Here is a 25,229-nt window from a genome sequence, read left to right on the forward strand (position 1 = left end):
ATTAAAACCAGCAGGTGCCTAGAACTGGTCAAGATGACCCGTGCCGCAGGGACAAGAGCCAGAAGAGGACTGAGTTTGCGCAGAAACTGTGATGAAGAGGATAAGCCTTCATCTTAGGACCCCCGACGACCACCACTAGGAGGCACTGCGCAAGTGCGGGTGGGAGGAGTGTATGAAAATGGACTGATTTGACTATGAAAGAAAGGGCTTATGTAATCAGATGAATATGTATATTTTGATCTATATAAACTGCACGGAAAGGGTATGGGGTATGCACGTTCGGCGGAATTATCCCCCGTGCATCCGACGTCGCAATAAAGAATGCCTGCCTTTTAACACTACATTGGTGTTACGAGGTTTTATTCCCAGATTTTCGGTGACACTATGCTCTGCTGACACTACTCTGAATGCACAGAAATCTCTGGACTCTCTCCTTGGTTACCAGCAAACTAAGAGAAACTGTTGTTCTTATTTCCCACTGGTGCTGGAGGTAGAAAACCCACCGGAACTTCTTTATAGTTAGATGTGTCAGTTAACATGCATTTCCCACCTAACTGCCGCCAGGGTGGCTCGTGAAGATCCACCTTCACACTATCTAGCTCTGCTTTGGAAAGCAATGCTTCAGATGAAGACCCCTGAAAGAGGATGTATTATGTATTTGAGGACTTGACTAAAGATTCAGGTAGCTATTGTCAATCTGCTACCTGATAGTACCAGTAGCGGTGCCATTTCCGGCGTTTTAGAGAACTTGGGTGTTATCTACATGAGTTGGAGGCACAGCAGTAGCTGCAGTGCAGACATTGCCATCAGGCACAACATGTTGCTGGCCCAAATTAAGATTTTCTTTCGTGTCGCTGTGGATTTGTTGCGGCCATTGCCATTTTTATTTCTCTCCCTCTCCTCCTATGGTCACACACAAGATAGTCTGAAGAGTTTTCGCTTTCTAGCAATGCACCTGATGCCGCTCAGTGGGAATAAAACAGTACTGCAAGGAGAAGAAAGCATCTAGCATTTCTAAGCTTGTGGGTTCTAGAGGGTCGCTACATGGTGTAAAACCCTGCCAGCAGCTCCTCTGTTGCTGCAGCTGCACAGACACAAACCACTGTTCAGTGGGAAAGGAAATGACGCTGAATTGATTTCTGCCAGAGGATGCAACTTGCTGATTTATTATGTCTTAAATCTATCAACTGCGGCAAAGCAAAGTTCTCTAGAAAACAACATGCAGTTTCCATGTCGCATATAAGCACAACAGGAAATAAGAATTAGAAATGTTAATCATAAGACTAGTAAGACATATGTGGCTAAATCATGGGCTCTTCACGTAGACGAAATGCAGGATGGAAACATCCAGAAAACAGAAACCCGTTATAAGCATATGGCATAAGCGTAAAGGAGAAAATGAGTCGCTGGACAAACAGAAAGGAAGAGGCATCAAGATGAAGGAGAACTTCTGTGAATATGGTACTGCTGAGGAAAATGAATGAAAAGAATAGCTGAATATTGACAGCAAGGAAAAGTTATTCTGGGAAAAGTTCAGCCGTTTGCTACCTTTCCCTGCATCAACATTTTTCCAGAAATGATTCTACAGTTATTCCAGTTATTTCCTGAACTTAGTAGGCAAAAACCACGTTTAAGAGCACCTGTGGAAGTTGTATGTTTTCAGATGGTTTGGCTTCATTAACTTCATCACACAGCATGCAAATCTTAGAGCCATTAACATTTCTCTTCATCAGCTTACTGAAATTGATCAGAAAATGCAAAAATGGGGCCTTTAGTAGGAAAAAACAGTTGAAGAATCACAAGCCAACTGAAATTCCATCCTCAGGGAGAAAAAAAAAAATTAATATGCCGAAAAAATGAAGAGACCAACAACCCCTAACCTGGATCCACCAGGAACGGTGTCACGTCAACGCGATTTCCTTCTGTGACAAGCTGGCCGTTCTGGTGGACAAAGAAGACGCAGAAGCTGTGCATGCTGGAGTTCACAGGGGTTCCATCACGCTTCACTCGGAGAGCTCATCAGCAAACCAGCGTTGTTGAAAACACTGTAGGGTTGATACAAAGATGGTTAGAGGTCTACTTTTCGGGGACAAAACACGGCTAACAACAGCCTTTGCTAAAATCGGATGTGAAGATGTATTAAATGGGTTTCTGCTGAGGTCTGACTGGGATGTGGTAGACATTAACACCCCGGCAATTAGGCAGGTGATAAACAGATGACATCAGCTTGGGAAAGGCCACACGCTGCAGGCCAAGACTCTCGATAAACTGAGAAAATGCTCGGGGGAGGGGGATAAACAAAGGGAAAAAGGTCAGGTGTCCCGCTTGCGATGCTTTCACGGGCCGGGCCCGCGCCCCGGAGGGGCGGCCCAGAACCGACCCCGGAACAGGTACGGTAGCGGGAACACCCCTCGGGGCCTGGGGGGGCCGGGCCGGGCTCGGCCGGAGCGGCGGAGCCAGGCCGCGCACAAAGACAACGACCGGCGCGCCAAAGCCTGCGAGCTGCGGCCGCCGAGAGGAGCGGGTGCGGGCCCTGCCACCGCCTGAAGGCAGCCCGCCACCGCCCCGCTCCGCCCCGCCGCGGACGGCGGCCGGCAGGGGACAAGCTTCCGCCGGGGCGCCCGCCGACGGCGGTTGGCAGTGCTCCGTCCCGCCGCCGCCGCTCGGCCATGGAGATGGGGCAGGTGCCGGTGCTCTTCTCCCGCCTGCCCATGTTCCCCTTCTTCGACCTAGCGCACTATGTGGCCTCCGTCATGGCGCTGAAGGAGCAGCGGGGTGAGCGGCCGCGGGGGCGTTTGGCGGGATGGGACAGGACGGAGCCCCCCCCCCCCATCTCCCCGGGCCCCGTTCCCCCGTCGTCCCCCCAGGTTACCCTGGCCGTGTTCCCCCGTGTCCCCCGGCCAGGCCAGGCCAGAGTGGGGGCCGGGAAGCCCCCGGCCGCCCCAGCCCCGGCTGGGGGAGGGTGGCTGCCGCGCAAGATGGCGGGGGGTGCCGGTCGGTGCCCGGGGGGGACCTGCGTTTGCCTGGGCTTTGCCGCCGGGTCTCTGGGGGGGAGCTGCAGGTGCCTCGCCCCGGGCGGGGTGCTAGAGCAGCTCGGGGTCACTTGCCTTCAGGCCCCTCCAGCTTGCGAAATGTTAGAGAGCGTTGCCCCCCCCCCCGCTACTTTTGGATTTTGTTTGTGTTCTATGACGGCGAGGGGCTGCACCTCAGTTCCTGTGCGTGCTCCCAGGAAACCTCAGGCGGTTTGCGTGCCGCTTGGGGCAGCGAGAGGTTCCTCGGGGCCTCGAAACCGCAGCCCTGCGAGCGGGAGTTGCAGTTTTACACCTGGGGCCGGGCTGGCAGCAGCGTGCCTCTGCCGTCCGCTCTGCTTCCACCAGAACCCCGGTCTTCTGCGCTACGCTCTGAGAGTGCAAACAAGTTCGCCTGCAGTCTTCCTGAGTCCGTCTGGCCATAAATAGTGTTGGATTGACCGCAGAAACCACATAGGAAGCACCCGGCTGAACTTTTTGCGCCCTCTCAGAACTAGAGGCACCGGTGAAATCAGGCAGGAGTTTTGTTGAAAGCCTTTTTGCAGTTCAAGATTTAAAAAGTCACAGGAAGAAGAGGGCTGACCCCCCTGAAGTTAGGTTTATGGTTGGACTAGGTGATCTTTAAAGTTCCCTTCCAACCAAAACTGTTCTATGCTTCTGTGCAGAGCGAGCAGGAGCGCAGATCACAGGCCAAGCACTTGCTATCAGCTAGCACATCTGGGAGGTGAGAGGAGAGCTGCTCGGCTCGTGGCTTTGTGTCCTTCACGCGCCCTGGTTATTCAGGAAGCTGTAAAGGCAATGCTGTCTGGTAGGAAACATACCTTGGGAATATAATAGGCAGGTTGTGTGCTAGTTAGTGACTTTTCACGTCGTACCCATAGATAGTAAAATTAAATTAGGAAAACTTCTCGCTCCCAGTAACATGATTTTGAATTTTGTATGAGTGCACATAACGACACTTCAGTCTCTACATACTCTTGTCTAGAAAATCTTTTGCACTATTGTTGTTAACCCCAAGCCTAGTTTTTAGTTGTCACAAACGTAGACACTAGCCTTGCTTTCATGTTTGAAATAACTACTTCTGAAGTAGCTTTGGACAGTGACAGTAACTCTGCGTCCCAGCTGAGAACTGTGTAGGAGACTGAGCTGGCTTTCAGGATTATAGTGCAGATTTGGGAGCTTCTGCTTGCGTCAGATTTTTAAGGCTCTGCGCTGTTTGTTTAGTGAGAGCTGTTCTTTGGTCCCTTCCTGAATGTGTCAAGGTGAACTTTTACTTCTGCTGAGTAAGTGTACTTAGCAAACTGTGAAGACTGATGCAAAATGCTTATGTATGCTAGCATCTTCACCAAATTTTGATACTGCTGCTAAAATTGTTTCTGGGTGCTGACTTGTGGCATTGTTCAATATAACTGTTCCATTCGAAAGGGAGCTTTTCTGTGTAAAGGTATTTGGTGTTACTATGCACCGCCTTTCAGCTTTGCTCTGGGATGGACACAGATTTAAAGACCATGATGAAAGGCGTCTCTCTGCTTTGCTAGCATCAGCATAGCTTTGGTGAGAAGGCACTTCTGGACAGTGGAAGTGCTGTCAGAAGTCTGGTCAGATCCGTGCCAGTAATTTTGTTTCTTCTTGGCATAACAGCTGGAAAGTTCAGGACTCTTGAGCATCCTCTTTGAAGTAATACTGTAATTCAGTGTTAATAACTGTAATTCAGGTGACAGCATGCTGGTCCGTTGCTCACTTGCAAGCAGTTTGAACTAAATATTAAATCATAACTGAAATAGCAGTTATTAGGAGCTACTCAAGATAGATATATTATCATTCATTAATATTCTGCAGGTATTACTGGGTATTCTTTTATGAAACTTCAACAGTAGCTATATATCACAGGGAAATAAACTGCGTAACCTCAGTTGGCTGATGATATAGTAAGTGTGTGGTCAAGTCAGAGACATGATTGTTTTATCCCAGATTACTGTCTCGTGAAAATACTACCACCTTGCACTGCTTAAAATCAGATTTGGTGTGGATATTTGCATCATGGATGGGTGCACACTGACTGGGACTTTGCAGTCCTTCTAACTGGATTTTCTTGATCTCTTGTGAGTGCTGATGAGCTACAACAATGACAACTAGTGTGTTGCTTTCCACATATGTTATATATATAGTCAAATACAGGTGCTAGAAAAACTTCTACAAGTACTTCTATAAGTCTTTCTGGTTTGCTCTTTAGAGGTTGTGTATTTCTGATTGCCCATTTGGAACATATTGGTAAGGTTAAAGCAGACCTTATACTGACAGAAATAGTTTGCTGGCATGGTTTTTTTATTACTATTGTGTAGAAACAAGGTTTAAAACTGTATTCAACAACAGTCCTTGTGTTTGGAAACCTTACCTTTACTTTCTAAAAAATACCATTTGTAGGACTAGTGGCCTTTTGGCAGATCATATTCTGCATGGTTGCATGATGCCTCATTAGTTTTACAGGATGCATCAGAGGACAAATATAAACGACCACTTGTTTGAAAACATGTGACCCAGTTAAAATTGAGGTTTTTTTTCTGAAAGGTTACATCCCATTTACAATTTAGGTAGCAAAGCAAAAATATGCTTTAAATCAGTATCAGCAGTTTTTGCCTCATTGTCTTCTATGCTGGATGTATTACTTGTAAGAAAGCAGTATATTTTGTTAAATACTGGTGTTTGAGTCAAGAAAATTCTAATGCTGACCAGCAGAAAAATTCTGAAAGTCCGGTAGAGTTACCAATCTCTTGTGCTTTTACACTTAGTAGCTTAATGAAGAAATTTATATGCTTTGTTGTGGAGCTGGCTTATCGATGGCTATCTGGTAATAATAGTGATTCCTATATGTGTCCTCAGAACTGGAAACCACTTGTTGTTAGCTGTGGGGGAAAGAAAGAGCGCAGAAATGGTGATTGCTGAAAAGCAGGGGAATGGATTCGAAAAGAGAATAGATAGCCAACTGATTTTAAAACAACTCCAGCATTTCATTGACTTTTTTATATTTAAAAGTGGGAGTTTTATCTATCCTGTAGTACAGGAAGTGAAAAATCATGAAAATATTTTCACAAAATATGTAGGAGAGAAGGCAAGTTGAACTAGAAACAATGTACAACAGAAATCAATTTAAAACTGTTCCAACCTGATACATGCAAACCTTCCATTTTTTCCATAAAACTCGTCATTACTAGCTGCATTTCATTAGTTGTAGTCGGTATCCATGTGCATGAAAAATAAAATACAGTGTTTTAAATTCAAAGACATAGCACCTGGAACAGTTTCCTTTTGTTATGTTATTATTTTGACCAAACACTTGGTAAAGTAAGGAAGCAGCTGAGTTTCAGTTAGCTAGCTCTCAGCCATGCTGTATTTTGTGGGGAGGGAGGAAGTAGTTAGATATTCTGATGGGGGCCACCAGTAAGTTGTTAAGATGATTACTTCTCTGCTAATGCAAGGTGAGAAGCCTAGTGCTATATGAAAGAGAGGTTGGTGCACACTCATCTGATGATGGATGTCTGAAGTGTAAGATACTTTTTTTTTTTTTTTAAATCTGGTCTGGAGGCTGACAGTTCTTGGATGTGGAACCTCCTGTCATGATCTGGTTACGGGTCTCACTCCAAGATCAGATTACTGTGCAGATCACATCCTGTATTACATCTGTCCAGGAGCTAAAGTTGGTGCATAACGCAACAGCTGATCTGTTAGCAGTACTCCCCAGTTCCAGCACGTGTTCCCTTGTGAGTTGTGACTTTTACTGGTTACCTCTATCAGCTGGGTTTTCTCATTGTCCTGTAAAGTCTGGGGTAGTATGGTCACTTTGTGTTCCAGTGCCACAGCAGCATTTAGTGGAGGTAGTCAACAAAGAAACTAGTGCCAAACATGGGGGTAGGGTATTCTTTTGTTGCAAGAAAAGGAATTCAGTCCTTTAATGCTAAAGTAGGTATATAGTAGTACTTGTAATCACAGAATCACAGAATGGCAGGGGTTGGAAGGGACCGCTGTGGATCATCTAGTCCCAACTCCTCTGTCAAAGCAAGGTCACCCAGAGCAGGCTGCACAGGACCTCGTCCAGGCGGGTCTTGAATATCTGCAGAGAAGGAGACTCCACAGCTTCCCTGGGCAGCCTGTTCCAGTGCTGTGTCATTGTTCTGGTTCGGCTGTGGCCGGCAGCAAAAGCACCACGCGGCCGCCCCTCCCCCCGCCGGGGTGTGGAGGAGAATGGAAAGAAACAGGCAGAAACCGGTGGGTCGGGATAAGGGCAGTTTAACAGAACAGCAAACAGAGGGAAAACAGGAACAACAACGATACAGATAAGGAGAAAACACAACACGAACCGCACAACCCAGAGAGCTGCCCTCCACGACCGCTGTGGCAGCACGCTCCCAAGCCGCGAGTGAGTTCCCTCCGCCCCGCTCCCCCCACCAGAACCCAGCATGATGGCACATGGTATGGAATACCCGGCTCTGTTTGGCCAGGTTGGGCTTGGGTCAGCCCACCCAGCTGTGCCCCTTCCTGGAGTCCGGTGAAAATTAACCCTGTCCTGGCCAAACCCAGGACAGTCATTCTCAGAGTAAAGAAGTTCTTCCTCATGTTCAGATGGAACTTCCTATGCCTCAGTTTGTTCCTGTTGTCCCTTGTCCTGTCGCTGGGCACCACTCAAAAGAGTCTGGCCTCATCGTCTTGACACCCACCCTTAAGATATTTATTAGATTGCCTCTCAGCCTTCTCTTCTTCAGGCTGAACAAGCCCAGCTCCTTCAGCCTTTCCTCGTAGGAGAGATGCTTCAGTCCCCTCATCATCCTCGTAGCCCTCTGCTGGACTCTCTCCAGTAGCTCCTCATCTTTCTTGAAGTGGGGAGCCCAGAACTGGGCGCAGCACTCCAGGTGTGGCCTCACAAGGGCAGAGTAGAAGGGGAGGAGAACCTCCCTCGACCTGCAGGCCACACTCCTCCTAATGCACCACAGGATCCCATTGGCCTTCTTGGCAGCCAGGGAATGCTGCTGGCTCATGGTCAACCTGTCGTCCACCAGGACACCCAGGTCCCTCTCCACAGAGCTGCTCTCCAGGAGGTCAGCCCCTGGCTTGTACTGGTGCATGGGCTTATTCCTTCCCAGGTGCAGGATGGGAGAGGCTTTCCAATCAAAACAAGATAATAATTGTATGTTGGAAGGAAGCTACTGTAATTCTTCTGGACCAGTGAGTGTCTCCCACATATAATTTTGCATTTTTTTCTGAATGCAGTGGCTGTCAGCGTTTTTAGATACTTCGTTTTTAGTGAGGAAACTTCAGTGTAATAAGCACAAATCATTAATATGCTGCAAGTGTCTTACCCTTTCTAAATACATTGGTAGAAATAGGTTCACGTTGTTATATGGGATCTGGATGTAATGGCTCACATTATATTGTCCCTTTTGCCGTTAAGTAACATTAGCATGTTTTAGATTTTTCTACTGTGAACGTTATGCACATGAACATTAATTGATAGCTATGTTGGAGAAGTGGTAATAACACAGTAACAAAGTTGAGAATAACTGACTTGGAACACAAGCTATTGCAGTATGGAAAATAAATTATGCAATAGTTAAAACTTTTAAAATATTATTTTATGTTCAGACATTCTGTAATACTAAGGAGTGCTCATTTTTATAAATAGGCTGTGACATGGGAGTTTAGAAAGTGCTGGAATATGTGATTGCTGTACCAGAACTAAAACTGGAACAATCTTGTTAATACGGTTATATGAAGTGAATTATGTTGAGAGTGCTGTATTCTCCTTGATACATTTGAGCTTCTCAAGTAAAAAGCTTCTCTTGCCACGCAAGCACCTGAAACACCAAAAGCTTCTCCTCTGAATTCTGAACATGGCAGATTTCATTTTGGGGCAAACAGTAAGTTTCATCTTTGCATTTGTGAACTTCAGCCTTTGGACTATGGAAAATGAAACAAGTTCAGGCAAACACCTCTGCATCTGTGTAAAGGGGAAGCTTTGGCAACGCTCGACTTTTGAAGTCGAAGCAAACAGTCAAAACAACTACTTGAGGATATTTCTGGCTTTGATAAAGTGTTGTTTCCCCTGAATCTGGTTAAGGCTTTCCATTACTTCCAGCGTAATTTTTTGATATTGAATACACTCTTGGCATATTTCAGTTGCCATTTAAAAGGGATAATTCATTTTAAAGATAACAACATAAACTGAACTGTGAACCTTTTAATAATAAGGGAAAGTTACGTTTATTATTATGGCTTCAAGTAACCTTTTTTCTCCGTTCAGGATTGAAGGTGAAACTATTTAATAATTGTTTTGGATACTGCTTTCATTTTGGTCAGCAAACACAGTTAGCAGGGCATTATGAGGAAAAAGGGTGACCTTGAATTCATGAACACTCAGAAGCAGAAATGGAATTTGTACAATAACTCCCCAGAAGTTACCAATACCAATCCTGTCTAGTTCAGCAAAGCCAGTTGTGTATTTTTAATACAAATTTGTAAGCAGCTGTATATTTATGCCACATTATTAACAGTGACACTTCTCAGCCATGCTCTGAAAGCTTCTTCTTCTTGGTAGCCAAACAGTTACACTAAACCAACCCACAGAAGATGTTCAGAGAACACAGTGTCAGTCTTTCACTTGTATTTAGATGCATATGCTTAAGTGAGGGTACTCGGAAGTTTGTATTTCTGAAGACTTTTCCTGTGAAAGCCTACAGATTTTTGCAGTATTTTTCATTACATAAAGGAACAACGTGGGACTGCATGACTTGAAAATTATTGACTTATAAATCATGATGTGATTCTCAGATGTTTATTTCTATTTATGCATCTTTTCTCTTTGTTTCAGGAGCTGTAGAAGTGTCAGTCCGAAGTCCAATTGCCTGCTGGTTTAGTGCTATGCTTTATTGCTTTGGTGGTTCAGTTTTGTCTTCATTGATGCTGGCAGAACCTCCCATAGCATTTCTGGCAAAGGGCACAAATATTCTACTGGCATCTTCAGTCTGGTAAGCAGCCACAATTGAGTTAGATCTGTAGTATTGGTTCTGAGGAAGCTGTGTTTTTTTTCTGTAAACTGTGATACCATGAAGTTTCCATGTAAATCAGAAGCTTAACTTAAAAATATTAAGGATTTGGATGCTGTCTCTTCATCCAGAAAGTCACTGCAGCAAAATAGCTGTTATGATCCTTTCCTGTAGAAGTAAAATGCTCGTAAAAGAGCAGTTCTTGTGTAATGAAATGCTCAGTCACTAGACTAGACTATTCCTGGTCAAGCAGCTGAAAATATTATTTTGAAATAAAGTGGACTTGAGTTACTGCTTTTCTGGATAGAGAGAAGTTATAAATGTAGTTGAATTTTTCAGCAGTAGCTTTTGAAGACCAGAACCTGACTGATGTAAAAATTCTGAACTTTTCTGTGATTGGGGATCTAGGACACAGATCTTCTTTCATCTCCTCTAACTTCTGTTTCCTGACATAATTTTTTTTCTATATTTTGCCCTTTCCCAAACGGATCAGTGTTGTAGCGGGAGACAGTAGAGAGCTGAATGGGAAGTCAGGTATGTGTTGGCCTGTTTTGGAATTAAAAAAAAAGCACTGGAGTTATTTTCATATAAACATGGCCTTCTGGTGGAGTTTGTGTGTTACAGAAAGTGATCTTTGAAAACACCCTCAAACTTCACAAAATTTGACAGGACCAGTGGGTTCATGAATTTAAAAATTTCAATTTCTATCTTAGAAAAGTGTTTATCTGCTTGAAATCTTTTAGTATTTCTTCCTTGTAGCCCCTTAGATTTTATATTTGCAAATTCATTAAAATGAAAGTAACCGTTTCTATCTACCTGTGTGTATCTATATATTAGTCTTTTGATCAGCGTGTTGCAATGGAAGATGATGGTAGATTTCATTTAGGCAACTCAGTGAAATGAATGATGTGCAATAAATAGTGCAGTACTAACAAAGCTTACAGAATCTGCTTATGGTTCATGTTAGTCTGATGTGGGCAACACGACTACTTGTTTTCAGAAATCACACGAGTTAGGAGCGCCTGTAAGCAGAGCATGATTTCTGGTGAACTTAATGTGGTCAAATGTGATTTGTTGTGCACAAATAAAATGATGTTTTAATGAGGAACTGTGAATGTTATGAAACTTTTTAAGCCTCTAGTTTTACAGAGTTCTCTCTTCGTGAGTATAATGGCTTTAATTTTCTCTCTCAATCACGTGAAACGAAATCCCCCAAGCCATACCTGGAACTGGGAAACAAAAGGGGTTGTTCTGCGCGGGAGGAGTGCTCCGAGATAGTCTGTAGGACGGCGACATCTACTGTCAGCACGTGTTACTGGCAGAAATTACAGGCAGAAATGCTGTGGTGGGGTAGCAATGCAAGGTCCAATCCAGTTACCTGTTCCTCGGTGTCCTAAACCCACATTCTGCAATTGTAAATTAGTTCTGGTTAGTGTTGTCACTTGACGACATGGCTTAAGTGGCTGTCTGCAGTAGCTGGTAAAATACGTGCTCTGTACACATCTTTGAATTCGTCGCGACTCAAGCTTGGTTGCATACAAAGGCAGTGGAATTTACAATAGGAGAAGACGGAAGGAATATAAGTAGAGCTGAAACTGAACACTACACCAGTACTTAGCTATTAATGTAAATTCCAGTAACTTTCTTCTATGTGAGAAATAGGCTATTGCATGCTCCATTCTTGGAGGTCTTGAAGAAATGAAGCTTTAGAAGTTTGCAGTGGCAGGGTACTATATCTGCTGCAGCAAAAGCAAATATGTAACTAGGACAGGACTTCAGCTAAACTTTGCCTTTCTGTGGAGGAAGCTTCCTGGCATTCTGCTGTAAAGGATAAGCATTTTGGGGGCATGGAACAAAACCAGAAATAACCGCAACGAGTGCTGTCCTGCTTTCTAATCTCTAACCATGAAGCATGACTCTTCCTAGTTGTGCTGTCTGCTAGTAGTTCTAATCAAGTAAACTAGATACGAGAGGTGCCTCCCTGCCTTGTAGCCTCAATAAACAGGTGAAGGATACAGCTTAGAAATTCTTGGTAGACAGGATTGGGCTTAGAAGCCTAAACCAACAGGCAAGTATCTTTTCTTTAGAAAATGAAAAAGTAACCTTCTCATCTTTTAAAGGCTTTCTCTGCTTTTGTTTAATTGTTACTCTTTTATTCCTGTGCTGAAATAATCTAGATACTTAATCTAGATTTTTTTTTTGACACCTTGAATGTCTCTGTAAGAACTGGATTTTGTTTATGATTCAGAAAATATAACACCACATAATGTGATCTTTTAAAATTTACTGTCAGTTTAGGATTTCATTGTTAGACATCTTTCTTTTAAAAGCAAGTCAATAAAAGTTATAGTTACATTTTGAGTGCTTTTCTTTCAACACTGAAAAAAGAAATGTGCTTGTAATTGGCAAGGTGGAAAAGCTAGAGTTCATGGTTACTGAGATGTGAAATGTATTTGAAAATAGCTGTGCATTTCATCTGGCATGACACTAACTAGTGGAGGCATTCTTGCTGAAGTTACATAATTGCATGTACCTATTAGTACTAAAGCATGGTGTCAGCATGTAATTTACCACCCTGTTATAAAGCCATAAAAAAAAACCCAAAACAAAAAAAACCCAAACAAACAAAAAGTAATTCACAAAACCGCAAACCATACAAAGTCAGTCAGACATTAATTTAATAATTTGAATTATAAAAACATGATATGTAAGCTGTAGTACAGTTAGTGAAATTTAAAGCTGTTTCTCATGTACTTCAGTGGATTCTTCTCTGGGACAATGAGGCAGTAAGAACAATTTCAAATAAAGTTTGATGATTTAGGTGCAAGAGCTTAAGCACACTCAAAAGCATGTCAAATGGTTCCAATATATCTACCACACTGTGAGTTGTCAGTAGTATATCATGCATTGCTAGTCATATTCCAGAAATAAAGGTTATTAGAAAGTGAATTACGTAGCAAAAACTTTCGAATGCTGCTGATGGGTTTTCTCATGATTTTCAGGTATTTTGTGTTTTACTGCCCACAAGACATATTCTGCCGGTGCTTTGCCTTTCTGCCTCTTCGGCTTCTGGTTGCAGGAATGAAAGAAGTGACTAGGACTTGGAAGATAACGGCTGGCATTGCACATGCAGACAGTCACTTCAAAGATGCCTGGCTTGTGATGGTAGCCGTGGGCTGGGCCAGAGGTAACATGCCTAACATGTTGTTCTGATGGGTTGTGATGTCTTGGAGTGGTATTTGAATGGCTAGCCCTTGAGCATAACTGTAGCACCATTCCTTGCTGTGCCGTTTATGGTAGTCCTAATACAGTCTGTGACTCCTGAAGGGGAAAAAGGCCTGTGCAGCAGTTTTCTGCCTGGATTAAGGGTGACATTAAATGACTTTGTGGGAAGTTCATCTTATCCCTTCAGAAGATCTTGCAAGGACTTGTAGGATGGGCAGTTGATGGCAGTAAAGAAATAGATCTTCTGTGTAGCTTCAGTGTTATTACTAAACTTTCCAACAGCATGTTTCCTCAGAGCTGTTTTCCTTGTATGTGGCTGAAGAAGAGAACTTTTCTTAGCTTTTTGGGTTGCAACCATTAGCTGATTTTTAAACACAGGAATGAACCTTCTTGCCTGCCTGCTGCTTGGAGTATGACTCTCGAAGCTACCATCCTAGCAGCTGTGTTTGTAGTCACAACATTAGAACCACTTCAGGAACTATGAGTGCAGCTCTTGTTTCTACTTGCTTGATTCTGTTCTGCTTTGGGAGACAACACATGTTACGGTGATTGTCTAAGGTATTCTTTTCCCAGGTTATGATGCCAATTAGTCTTACTGGCCAGAGTGTCTTAACACCTCCTTATGTCTTGCCTTCTTTTTATGTAAAAATACATATCCACTTTTTCTCACAGAGGATCCTCATACTTTATAGAGACACTCTGTACTTATATGACAACATGAAGAAGGGAATAATATAAGCTTCTCTGGAGATTTATTTTGGCAATTCAGCCATTTGTTTGTGGTGATGAGTGAATCAGTGCAGATGCTATCACATAAAGGTGAACCTGAGGTTCTTGCTAAGTAGCTAAACCTCTGAGGTTCCATGTTGGTTGCTCAAGTTATGCACATGTACAAGATTGGATTGGTGTCTTTAAGTCTGAGCTTTTGGTACCACATTGGCACCTAGTGAAATGGGTTTTGCTGGGAGCAGTAATGGGTTGTGCAGTAGTGCTAGCAGTCAGTACGGGCTTATTGTAAATCTCTGTGATTTCAGGAGCTGGTGGTGGTCTGATGTCCAACTTTGAGCAGCTGGTGAGAGGAGTGTGGAAACCTGAAACCAATGAGCTACTGAAAATGTCCTAGTAAGTTGTTTAAGACTGCAGTGTATTAACTGTTGTTGTGCTAATTCCTTGTATTGACAATCTTAGTGGTTCAGATTTAAGACAAAAAAAAAAGGCAGTAGGAAATGTTTGTAATCTATGCTTTGGTGTGTATCTTGTGGAAGATTAGTTTTAATCATTTTACGTTTACAGCACAAGAACACCAAATGGGAAGACGAGTCAATAAATATGTCAGAAAGCAGTGCTGAGTCGGTAGGAAGTTGCTGGAAAGCAGTGTTTAGTCAATTTGTCTTACAGGGACATGGTCTTCTGTCCAAAATGAAAGGACAGTGGTACCAGAAGTATACAAGTGAAGTCTGCATTTTTGGTGCACGTTCTGAGCATCGCTAAGGTGGCTTCCTTTGAGCATTGTCCCTCTTACTTTCTCTGTCAGTACTGTTTTCCACTATAGATATCAGTTGCTTGAGAAGGTGCAAATTGGTTATCCAATGTAGCAGAAATGTACTATAAGATAGGAAATGTTACTCCTCTTGCAGAAGCAGAGAATGGGAATATTACATGACTCCCAGTTTAGCCTGTACAGTCAAAGGAGAATTAAGACAGGCTAGAAAGCCAGAAGCTACTACTGTAAGTCAAGATAAGCTCGCTGTGGTGATTTCCTAAAATTTGTGTGATCTTTCCCATGTTACTCTCAGGTCTTTAGAAATAATATTTATTTATTTATTTTTAAAGTTACTTTGCTTTTCTGCAGCCACTCTCCACAACAGAGAATAACAGAAGGGAAGTTCGTAGCCTTTCCTTTGGAAATATTTGAGCTTTTTACGGCTTATGTTAGTTGTTGGCTTGTTCTGAAATTCCATGTATTTAGAATTTCTCTCCCTCAGTCAGTGCCTGAGTGGATGCAGTCTCAAAAGCAAACTTCCACAGGGAATATGTCATTGTCAATAATAGCACTGTAGACCCAAATAGCACTGCACTTAGAGGTGCAGCACACAGCAATGCTTACTGACTGTGTGGCAGCACTTGCATATATTCTTTTCCATGGTGGATGTGGCTCAAAGTAACTCAAAAAGTATTTTTAAAATTCTGTTTAATATATAAAGCTTAAGAATATGAAATAGAAGTAAGTTACAAAGTTAAACGTTCTGCAAATGGATGAGATGCCTGCATAAACAGAGGGGTTTTTTTTGACATCCTTAGCAGGAAGTTGATTCAGTAGATCTCTGAGTAACTGAAAAGACAGTGAAGAATTTGTCTACACCAGATGCTCCGTGGTAGCAGGAATGTCGTCAGTATGTCACCTGTAGGTGCAGATTAAGACATGCACAGAATTTTTCTGCCAGTGTATTAGTGCCCTCTCTTCAGATGACTTTGGATAACTAACCAAAGTTGTCTTGTTTTCTGACTGCATACCTAGCAAGGGATTTACCACCACAGTAAAGATAACTAGAAGATGTAAATCTTTGCATGCCTTAAGTCAACAAAGCTATGTTGGCAAAACATGGTCTTACAGGCCTGGCTCAAGTCAAGTATAAGTTGATTACAATACTAGAACTGGTGGAGTGTCACAGTGGACTGAGACTTGGACTAAGTTGTTCTTCAACACTTTAAGCAACTCTAAGCAACTCCCTGGAGTAACTACCACCTGGAGTACAGGAGAGGAGCCTATTTTTAAGTCCAGTCTGAGTAGTGCAAGCTTTGTGATTTAACTCTTCAGTAAGATACACTGGGAGAGGAAGAAGGTCCTGTGGCCAGCAGGTCGAGGGAGGTGATTCTGCCCCTTTACTCCGCTCTCGTGAGACCCCACCTGGAGTACTGTGTCCAGCTCTGGAGCCCCCAGCACAGGAAGGACATGGATTTGTTGGAGCGGGTCCAGAGGAGGGCCATGAAGATGATCAGAGGGCTGGAGTACCTCCTACGAGGAGAGGCTAAGAGAGTTGGGGCTGTTCAGCCTGGAGAAGGGAAGGCTCCGGGGTGACCTTATAGCAAGGGGGCCTACAGGAAGGATGGAGAGGGGCTTTTCACAAGGGTGTGTAGTGATAGGACAAGGGGGAATGGCTGTAAACTAAAAGAGGGCAGATTTAGATTAGATATTAGGAATAAATTCTTCACCGTGAGGGTGGTGAAACACTGGAACAGGTTGACCAGAGAAGCTGTGGATGCCCCCTCCCTGGCAGTGTTCCAGGCCAGGATGGATGGAGCTCTGAGCAACCTGGTCTAGCGGAAGATGTCCCTGCTTATGGGAGGGGGGTTGGAACCAGACAATCTTTAAGGTCCCTTCCAACCCTTACCATGCTATGATTCTAAGAAGAGGAATGAGCTGGCATATAGAGCTCAATAGAGGCATTGGTTTGAGAAGGATTTGTCAAACGTGGGTTTGCTGGGTGCATAAAGTAGTGCTGAATTGGATGCTTATCCATATCGTGAGCAGAAAGCATAGTAATAGCATATAAAGTAAAAGTCTTAGTTTAAGAATAGCTAGCTTTTGAACCTTGTCACTGTTACCACAAGTTTTCCTTAGTTCTATTCAGAAATAATTGTTTTGCATGCTAAGAACATTTATTGCTTTGCAGGCTATGGTAGCTTTCCCTGTGGAGCAGAGAAGAGAGATTAACATGTTTGTTTGACTTCTAGCCCTGTGAAGGTAACTTTGATGGGAGCAGTTCTCTTCACCCTGCAACACAGCCAGTACTTGCCCATAGCAAGACACAACCTCGTGTTTTTATACACGATGTTTCTTGTGGTCACCAAGGTAAGAAGGTGAAAGTGTGGCAAATAAGTGAATAACAGTAAATATTTTATTTCATTATTTCAGAGCAAAAAATATGCCCTCAAACATTCTACCACAAGTCTGAATGTGTGCTTCTGGATAGGAGGGCCACCTCTTACTTAAGTCTTAAACCTGTGTTTAGTCTTCTATACATGAGCTATTCTGTTACTGATACTGTTCAATGTATGGAAAGAAAAATTAAAAAATCAGCAATATATGTCCATAATCTCAGACAAGGCTTATGTTTGTAGAAAGAAACTCTCCTGTTCTCTGCCTTTTGCTAGCTGCTTAATGCCTTCCTTGTACCTGTACAGTCATCTGTGGGTTTGCAAAATAAGCCAGCTGGGTTCTCATCTAGCTTAAAGAGTTTGCAGCTTAAATGTTTAGGTGGGAAGAGAAAGTTTGACAAAACCATTTTGAAGTAGCTGTAACTGCTTTTATAATAAGATAGATACTACTTCTCTACTGAATCCTTTAATCCCCCCAGTCTTCTTCATTTCCAGGATGATGCCTGTTTTCAGGATTATTAGCTGATAAGAAAGTATAGTCTCTGTGTTAGCACAAGTCTGGTGATTTTAAGAGCTTCAAAGCTGCTGTTGAACATACTACAGAATGTGTTAAAGCAGTGGTTGCCAGTTGCCTTTCTGTGAAGTAGCTGACAAGTTTAATTCTAGAACAGTTGCTTTAGGGGTCTGAGACTTCAAGCTGATGCTTACAGCTCACTGATTTCTCCACTAAAGGCATTGTTGAACTGGGGATGCTGGGAAAGGAGAAGGAAAGGAATGTTATTCTGGAAGTGAGAAATTACAGCTGACTTCAGAAGCTGGCTGTCACGCTGCACTGAAGTGAATAAGTTCTTAAACTGATGATCATCTTGACAATCAGGAACTTGAGCATCCACTTAACTAATAAAGCAACAGTTGTGGATCTGCCATAGTCCTGTAGTAGTGTCTTCTTTTAGAAATCTTTCATGTGTCTGAAAACTGTGGAAACTCTTGCAATATAGACTTGTCCAGTACCTGGATCTACAAAACAGTTTTTTTCTATTCTGATTCCAAGTTACATGTTCTAAGAAATTTCTACCCAGATCTCTGTTGCCAACCTCAACTTTATGGAAGGAGTACAGCTGTCTGGAATTCTGAGCTCTGGCCGTGCCTATATCTTTAGGTGCTTACACATTGCATTCTTTCTATTCAAATGGAAGTAGCCGCTCTGTTTACAGTTTTTCAGTTTGAACAAGGTACAAAACTTACACATAAAACAAACGTGAAGAGCAACATTTATGACATTAAATATGGTTTACTCTTAGGAGGATTTTAGTAGCCTTACATAAGAAGATTTTTGTGCACACAGTTTGTGTATAGCTCTGTGAAGAGTGTAGGTCAGAAAGAAAAGCGTTCTTTGATCAATTCAAGCTGAAATGAACATATGTCTGTTCTTGGTGGCATGGCCTGAGGCTTGTGTAGAAAGTTAGAAATGCTATACATAAATTTAACTTTAAACTTGTTTTCAGTTGTTGTGAAGTCATTAAAACTTTTGTTGTAACTTCATCCTTGTTCTTCATAGGTAACAATGATGTTGACAAGATCTGCAACTTCTCCATTTGCTTCCTTTGAGGCTGCATTAGGCCGTATGTTCTTTGGCTTGCAAAAGGCACCATCCAAAGTGAAGGCTGAAGGTGCCACATCTTCCAATGGCTCTTCAGTGTGTGACCGATCTTCTTCTGAACAGCATCGTGATGGTGTTAAGAAAAGACAGGCAAAGAAAACAGAATAAGTGGCTTAAAATCCTTCATGGTCATAACAATTCAAGATGTTCGTATTTCAGATCAGGCTGGCTGAGAAATTTGTTTAAAGACATGTGTATGAGGAGAGGACATGGCTGTATACTACTGTGTCGTTTGCCTTCAGAGTGTGTTTTTAAGCTACTGTTCAGATGTCTAAATGCACATGTTGGATTTGTAAGTTAAAAACTACCAATTTTTATAGTGGTTATGAGTTTACTAGAGTTTGTATTTATGAACAACTTTCAATGCTTGCATGCTAAAAAGATAGTTTCAAAATGTCACAGTCAGCTTTGTTATTTTCTTTGATATATGACTTGTTTCATCTCTTTTCTTCTCTGCCCCACTCCCCCCCCACCCCCGCCCAAGTCTTCTGTTTCATGTGGAAAGTATGGACTTGCACTGCCAAGTGTTCACAGTAGCATGTCCCAAGTAAGAAAGTCATCATCCGAGTAGGTTTAATCATATTGCACTGTAAAACCATGAAAATGTACCAAACTGATGCCTTTAAGTAGAAAAATAGGTGAATTACTATTGTAATTCACATTGCACTGGTCTAGATTTTCTTCTACTAAAGTAAATGTTTTTCCTATTTTTCTATTTTTTTAAAGTAAGAGTGCATTATCTGGCACTTCTAAAAATCTGTACAGTGAGCAAGTAGAAACACTTCAATATTTTAGTGGTTGGCTTTGACACTTTATTTGCAAGCATTTGAGATACAGCTGTTTTTAATGTTAGATAGGTGTTTTACATGTGGTTTGTAGTACCTTGCAGTTTGGGAATAGACATCTGTGCCTGCACTTTTATCCAAGCATATACATTGTTTTCTTTTCAAAGCCAAACTTCCTTTTCAGAAACAACACTGGATAGTACGTTTACCTTGTTTATCATGAGTTCAGTCCTATTATGCCTGCTGTTAAGAAATACCAGCACTAGCTTGTAGCAATTACCTCTGGTGCTATTGGGGGAGAATTATTAATATCAGAAGCACTGGAACTATTTATTAGTGCTTGCTGAAATCTGCTGCTTCCTGCTCATTGCTTTTTTTTGCACATTATGTGGAGCAGTTGTAAGTGGCATACACCTCAGAACTAAGAACTTTGACGTTTTAGAGATGTTACATTTTGTAAGAATAGAATCTTTTCAGAGGAACCTTTCATTGATGTGCCAATTTTAAGAATAAATAATCTATTTTTACAGAATTAGATTACTTGTTTTCAGAGAGTAGTGCTTTGAAGAGTATTCTTCAGCAAGAGGAGGTAGGTTAATCTTTGTGCAGGGATGGCAAGGAGAATGTGGAGGGAGATCTGATTTGAAAAGACAAAGTTATCGTTCTAGGTACATATCTAAATTTAGAAAAACTGTCACCAGTGCTGTGCTTAGAGAAAAGAAAAAGCAAAAAGTACCCAAGAAATTTCTTGTGCCTGTCTAGTCACGTTTCCATGGTAGTGACCAAAACCATTGAACTCCTCAGTTTGGAATCCAGCTTCATAGCAAATGAAACGTTGAAATCTAAAATGAATATTTTCTTCAACACAGAATAATAAATAAATAAAAAAAATTCCCATACTCTTTGGACAAAATACCAGTCATGTTCCTGACATTTTACACTGAAACTCAATGTCCAGTTATAAATGCTTGGAGTATTTATTTGCAGGGTGTCTCAGTTTTTTGTAACTTAGTGTCATGGGTGTATGGGTAAACTTGAAGCTGCCAACTGACTAGTTACACCAGCAAAAGTTGTATGTCTGCAGTTTTAAAAACTTCTAGGTGTTTTTTAAAAAGTGTAATTGTGTGTACTAGTTCACAAGAAACATACAGAATCGGGTTGTGGTATGGAACTACGTTGTACACCTGTGAAATACTGGCTGATGACTGGCTACTCTTAGCCCAAATAAATGTGAAGATACACTTAGACTAATTCTTCAACAAGTTTAGAATTTTAAGGAAAATACACGGTTTTGTATTAATTTTGGATTTGAAGACTACAATATTAAAAAAAAAGTTGTTGACTGAACACCGTAAGAGAAATACATATCACACTAAAAATGTGTATTGTGAGATAGAACATAAGTTCTGCTGAAAGAAATCCCATTATAAGCACCATGAAAACAAACCTGCATATTTAAAGTTCTCATGGGATTCTGAAGGATGGGCGCTGAAAGAACTCCGTGCTGAATAGTTACATGCAAGTGTTGTGAGAATTATTTTTCTACACTACAAAAAATATAACCATTTGGATAGGGTTTAACCCGAGTTCTATAGGAGACTTTAATGCAATCTGTCCAGGGTGCCTTAAATAAACAATTAATTCCTAGCTTTCACGCTAATATTTATATATCTGTGCTAAACTTCTCTGTGTGAGATTGGTGAGAAATCCTTATAACTGGTCTGATAAAGCGTGTCAGATTCAGCACAACTACATATGTGAACCAGTTGGCTGTATCTAATTTTGTCATTAGCCTGGTAAAATTAGAAGTAGTTCTGTTGTGCTAATATAAACTAAGGCTTGAAAGAGTTTTGTTTTAGCTCAGTTCTGAGGCTGGAAGGTCCTATACCCGATTAATCTAGTTGTTCTGCATTTTCATTTCTATTAAGTGTGCCCAATTTCTGTAAAAAGAAATACCTTAAGATGTGATTCATGAACAGAACTAAAGTTGCTTTAGATGATAAATTAATAGAATTGTAGAATCATTTAGGTTGGAAAGGACCTTTAAGATCATCGAGTCCAACTGTAAACCTAACACTAACAAGTCCACCACTAAACCGCGTCCCTAAGTGCCACTTCTACACGTCTTTTAAATATCTCCAGTGATCATGACTCAACCACTTCCCTGGGCAGCCTGTTCCAGGCTTGATGACCCTTTTGGTGAAGAAATTTGTCCTAATACCCAATGTAAACTTCCCCTAGCGTAACTTGAGGCTATTCCCTCTCGTCCTGTCACTTGGTACTTGGGAGAAGAGACCAACACCACCTTGCTACAACCTCCTCTCAGGTAGTTGTAGAGAGCAATAAGGTCCCCCCGCAGCCTCCTCCAGACTAAACAGCCCCAGCTCCTTCAGCTGCTCCTCATAAGACTTGTTCTCCAGACCCCTTGCCAGCCTCATTGCCCTTCTCTGGACACGCTCCAGAACCTCGATGTCCTTCTTGTAGTGAGGGGCCCAAAACTGAACACAGTACTTGAGGTGCGGCCTCACCAGTGCTGAGTACAGGGGCACGATCACCTCCCCACTCCTGCTGGCCACACTGTCCCTGATACAAGCCAGGATGCCATTGGCCTTCTTGGCCACCTGGGCACACTGCTGGCTCATGTTCAGCTGGCTGTCAACCAGCACCCCCAGGTCCTTTTCTGACAGGCAGCTTTCCAGCCACTCCTCCCCAAGCCTGTAGTGTTGCGTGGGGTTGTTGTGACCCAAGTGCAGGACGTGACATTTGGCCTTGTTGAACCTCATACAGCTGACCTCGGCCCATCAATCCAGCCTGTCCAGGTCCCTCTGCAGAGCCTGCCTACCCTCAGGCAGATCAACACTCCTGCCAACTTCGTGTCATCTGCAAACTGACTGAGGGTGCACTCAGTCCCCTTGTCCAGATCGTTGATACAGATGTTAAACAGAACAGGGCCCAATATTGAGCCCTTGGGGAACACCACTCGTGACCGGCCACCAACATCCACAGCCTTTCCCTCTTCCACTAAATGGGTCACCTTGTCATAGGAGCAGATCAGGTTAGCCAAGCAGGACCTGCCTTTCATAAACCCATGCTGACTGGGCCTGATTGGTTGTCCTGTATGTGGCATGTGATGGCACTCAGGATGGTCTGCTCCATAACCTTCCCTGGCATCGAGGTCAGACCGACAGGCCTGTGGATCCCCTGTCTGTTGTAAGTAGTAGCTGGCATTTGTTCTGACAAAACTACCCTGTTAAGCAGTCAAATGCCTTTTGTTAAATGTGTGAAAATGTCCAGCAAGGAACAGATAGCAATATGGACCTTGAATGAGAAATACATCAATATTCTCAGGCAAAAACAGCCTATTGCACACTGATCTGCAAGTGGATTTTATCTCCACTCAAGAAGAAGAATATGATGATCAAAATAGCATACCACAAAAACCCCTGCTGCAACCAAGTTTGATAAAATAGTGCATGCATATGGCCAACAACTTCTGTGAAGGAGTAACAGAATAGCTTGCTAATAGTTTCATCAAAGTTGTTGACGTATGCTGTCAATGTGATTGAGACAGCCTTACTGACCCTGGAAGCTGATAGTGCCAGTGCCCTGTGTGGTTGTTATGAAAGGACCCTAGAAGCATGAAACATGCATCTAATTTGTTGTCTCTGGCTGAAAGATTATTAAGCTTTCTCGCATATTTTTCCATGATAAATTATATACAAATTGTTCTTTGTGGTAGTCACTTCACTCAGAATCAACTTAAGTTTGGTCAGATTTTTTCCTTTGTTTAAAAGAAGACCACAATCAAACAGTTGAATATCAAAGCTGGATTAGACAGTCTTGTGGATTATTTTTTTTTTGGTTGGACTTTTTTGGGCCAAATTTGGAATAAAATCACTGAAAGTTTTTTTGATCCAAAGTTCTTTGGCAAACACTCTGTTTTCTGAAAATTACATCCATTTATGGTCCTGGGTTGTTAATAGAATTATAAGGGAGTATTTCTGAGTGTCTGTCAGTGGAATCTGAGTATAACTTAAGGCACTTAACAAGAAGATTATGCTGAGCAAGTTGAAGACACGAATTTATACGGTTCTTCTGTTGTTGTAGAACAATGTCAGCAAATTCCAAGGTGAAGAAATTAGTTTTGTATTGAAGAAAGTACAGTTTCATGGCAACTTCTCTTTCACAGGAATGACTCCTGTAGTTCAAATGTTTGTATGCAAACTTTGCTATCTTTACTTACCAGTCGCACATCATGCACCACAGCTTGGTTCTGACTCTCCCAAAGTGAGCTGTTGTCCTGTAAAGGAGGTGATTTTTCTTTGGTATTTGCCTTCTAGCTCATGAAAGTTTAGAACAGCAGGAGAGAGGCTTAGCACTTTACTTGATATTTTCAAGTTGAGCCAAGGGGAAGAATGGAGTATGGGAGAGAAACCTATCTTACCAAGCAGCTGCCTTTGTATTGGATGGGGCATGTTTTCTGGCTTGAATCCAATTATCCAATATATTTTTAGGCCCCTTTAATTCAGTGTAGCAGGTGAAAACAAGGAGAGGTAGCTCATGTGATACATTTAGCTCATAGGAGACCCCACCAGTGGTGCTGAGAACCAGCATGTCAGGAAGAAGTAGCAGCAGTAATTTGCCGCTTTAACAATAGCCCCTTCTATAGTGTTTATGGATTTTAAAAATAAATTTAGACTTCAGAGTCTAATAATATGCTAAGGAGAGCTGATGACCTTATCACCAAATTTGAATCAGAGTTTTGAAGCAACATTTCATGCTTCTGAAGATTTGCATTCCAATAATTTGGGTATCCTCCCCTGTAACTAGTACACATATGCTTTATTTTCATACTGGACCTTGTGGATTAAAAAGTTCAAGACTATATTGGAGTATTCTGAATGCACCACTCCCAAGCATAATTCAGATGTCTCGTATCTGGCTTTGGTTTAGAACTGTCTTGCCTAAAGTATAGTTCCTTAGAAATCAAATGTGTTGACTTTTTCATTCCCTCATCTTTACCTAAATCTCCTATTTACTTCAGACTGAACCTTTATGGCAGGAATCAGGTCATAACTGAGTTTAGAAGAAGCTGAAACACAAGGGCTTTTAAAAAAAAAAGTTTCAATGCTAATATCTCTTAAGTAAGAAGGTGCAGATGCCAAATGCTAAAGAGTTTACCATAAAACAACAAAACCTAAATGCTAAAACCATGAAGTTAAGAAAAGCAGAGAAATTTCAGAAAACAAACCCATGCATTGCTATTGAGAGAAGTCACTGCATACAGACACAGGAAACAAGTTTCCAAATCGTGCATTGCTATGTATGTGTCCTGAAGTCCTCACATGCAATGGAATGGAGCATAACGTTAGTGAGCTTCAGACCAAGCTGAAGCAAGCACACAGGGAGTCAGGACAAAGTGGAGTAACTCCTGGAAATGCTATACAGTGCACTGTTACTACAGCAAGAGGAGGAAACCCAGACTGCTGTCAGAAATGTTCTAGGAATGTGGTTCTAACACTAGTACAACCTTATTTTTGCTGACCTAAGAGGTGATATGCTGCGTTTCTGAGGCTGTAGCTGGTCTACATGAATGTCTATGAAATTAGAGCATCAA

General features: G+C 42.1%; 1 protein-coding gene across 1 annotated transcript; it reads left to right on the top strand.

The window, feature by feature from the left end:
- The first annotated feature begins 2,586 nt into the window (after window positions 1-2,586).
- On the top strand, window positions 2,587-20,853 carry TMEM38B (transmembrane protein 38B). Its single transcript, XM_075411297.1, has 6 exons — window positions 2,587-2,775; window positions 9,889-10,045; window positions 13,066-13,250; window positions 14,323-14,410; window positions 17,024-17,141; window positions 18,726-20,853. Exons 1-6 carry the CDS (start codon window positions 2,670-2,672, stop codon window positions 18,933-18,935), a joined length of 864 nt encoding a protein of 287 aa, XP_075267412.1. The 5' UTR covers window positions 2,587-2,669; the 3' UTR covers window positions 18,936-20,853.
- The last annotated feature ends 4,376 nt before the right edge of the window (window positions 20,854-25,229 follow it).

The sequence above is a fragment of the Opisthocomus hoazin genome, chromosome Z (genome assembly GCF_030867145.1).
Source record: "Opisthocomus hoazin isolate bOpiHoa1 chromosome Z, bOpiHoa1.hap1, whole genome shotgun sequence".
Taxonomy (NCBI): Eukaryota; Metazoa; Chordata; class Aves; order Opisthocomiformes; family Opisthocomidae; genus Opisthocomus; species Opisthocomus hoazin.

Excerpts from the sequence above, each read along its gene's own strand:
- TMEM38B (XM_075411297.1), top strand. The coding sequence starts at position 2,670 with ATGGAGATGGGGCAGGTGCCGGTGCTCTTCTCCCGCCTGCCCATGTTC. Across the intron at positions 14,411-17,023 it reads GAGCTACTGAAAATGTCCTA|CCCTGTGAAGGTAACTTTGA; the intron begins GTAAGTTGTTTA and ends TTTGACTTCTAG. Across the intron at positions 17,142-18,725 it reads TGTTTCTTGTGGTCACCAAG|GTAACAATGATGTTGACAAG; the intron begins GTAAGAAGGTGA and ends TGTTCTTCATAG.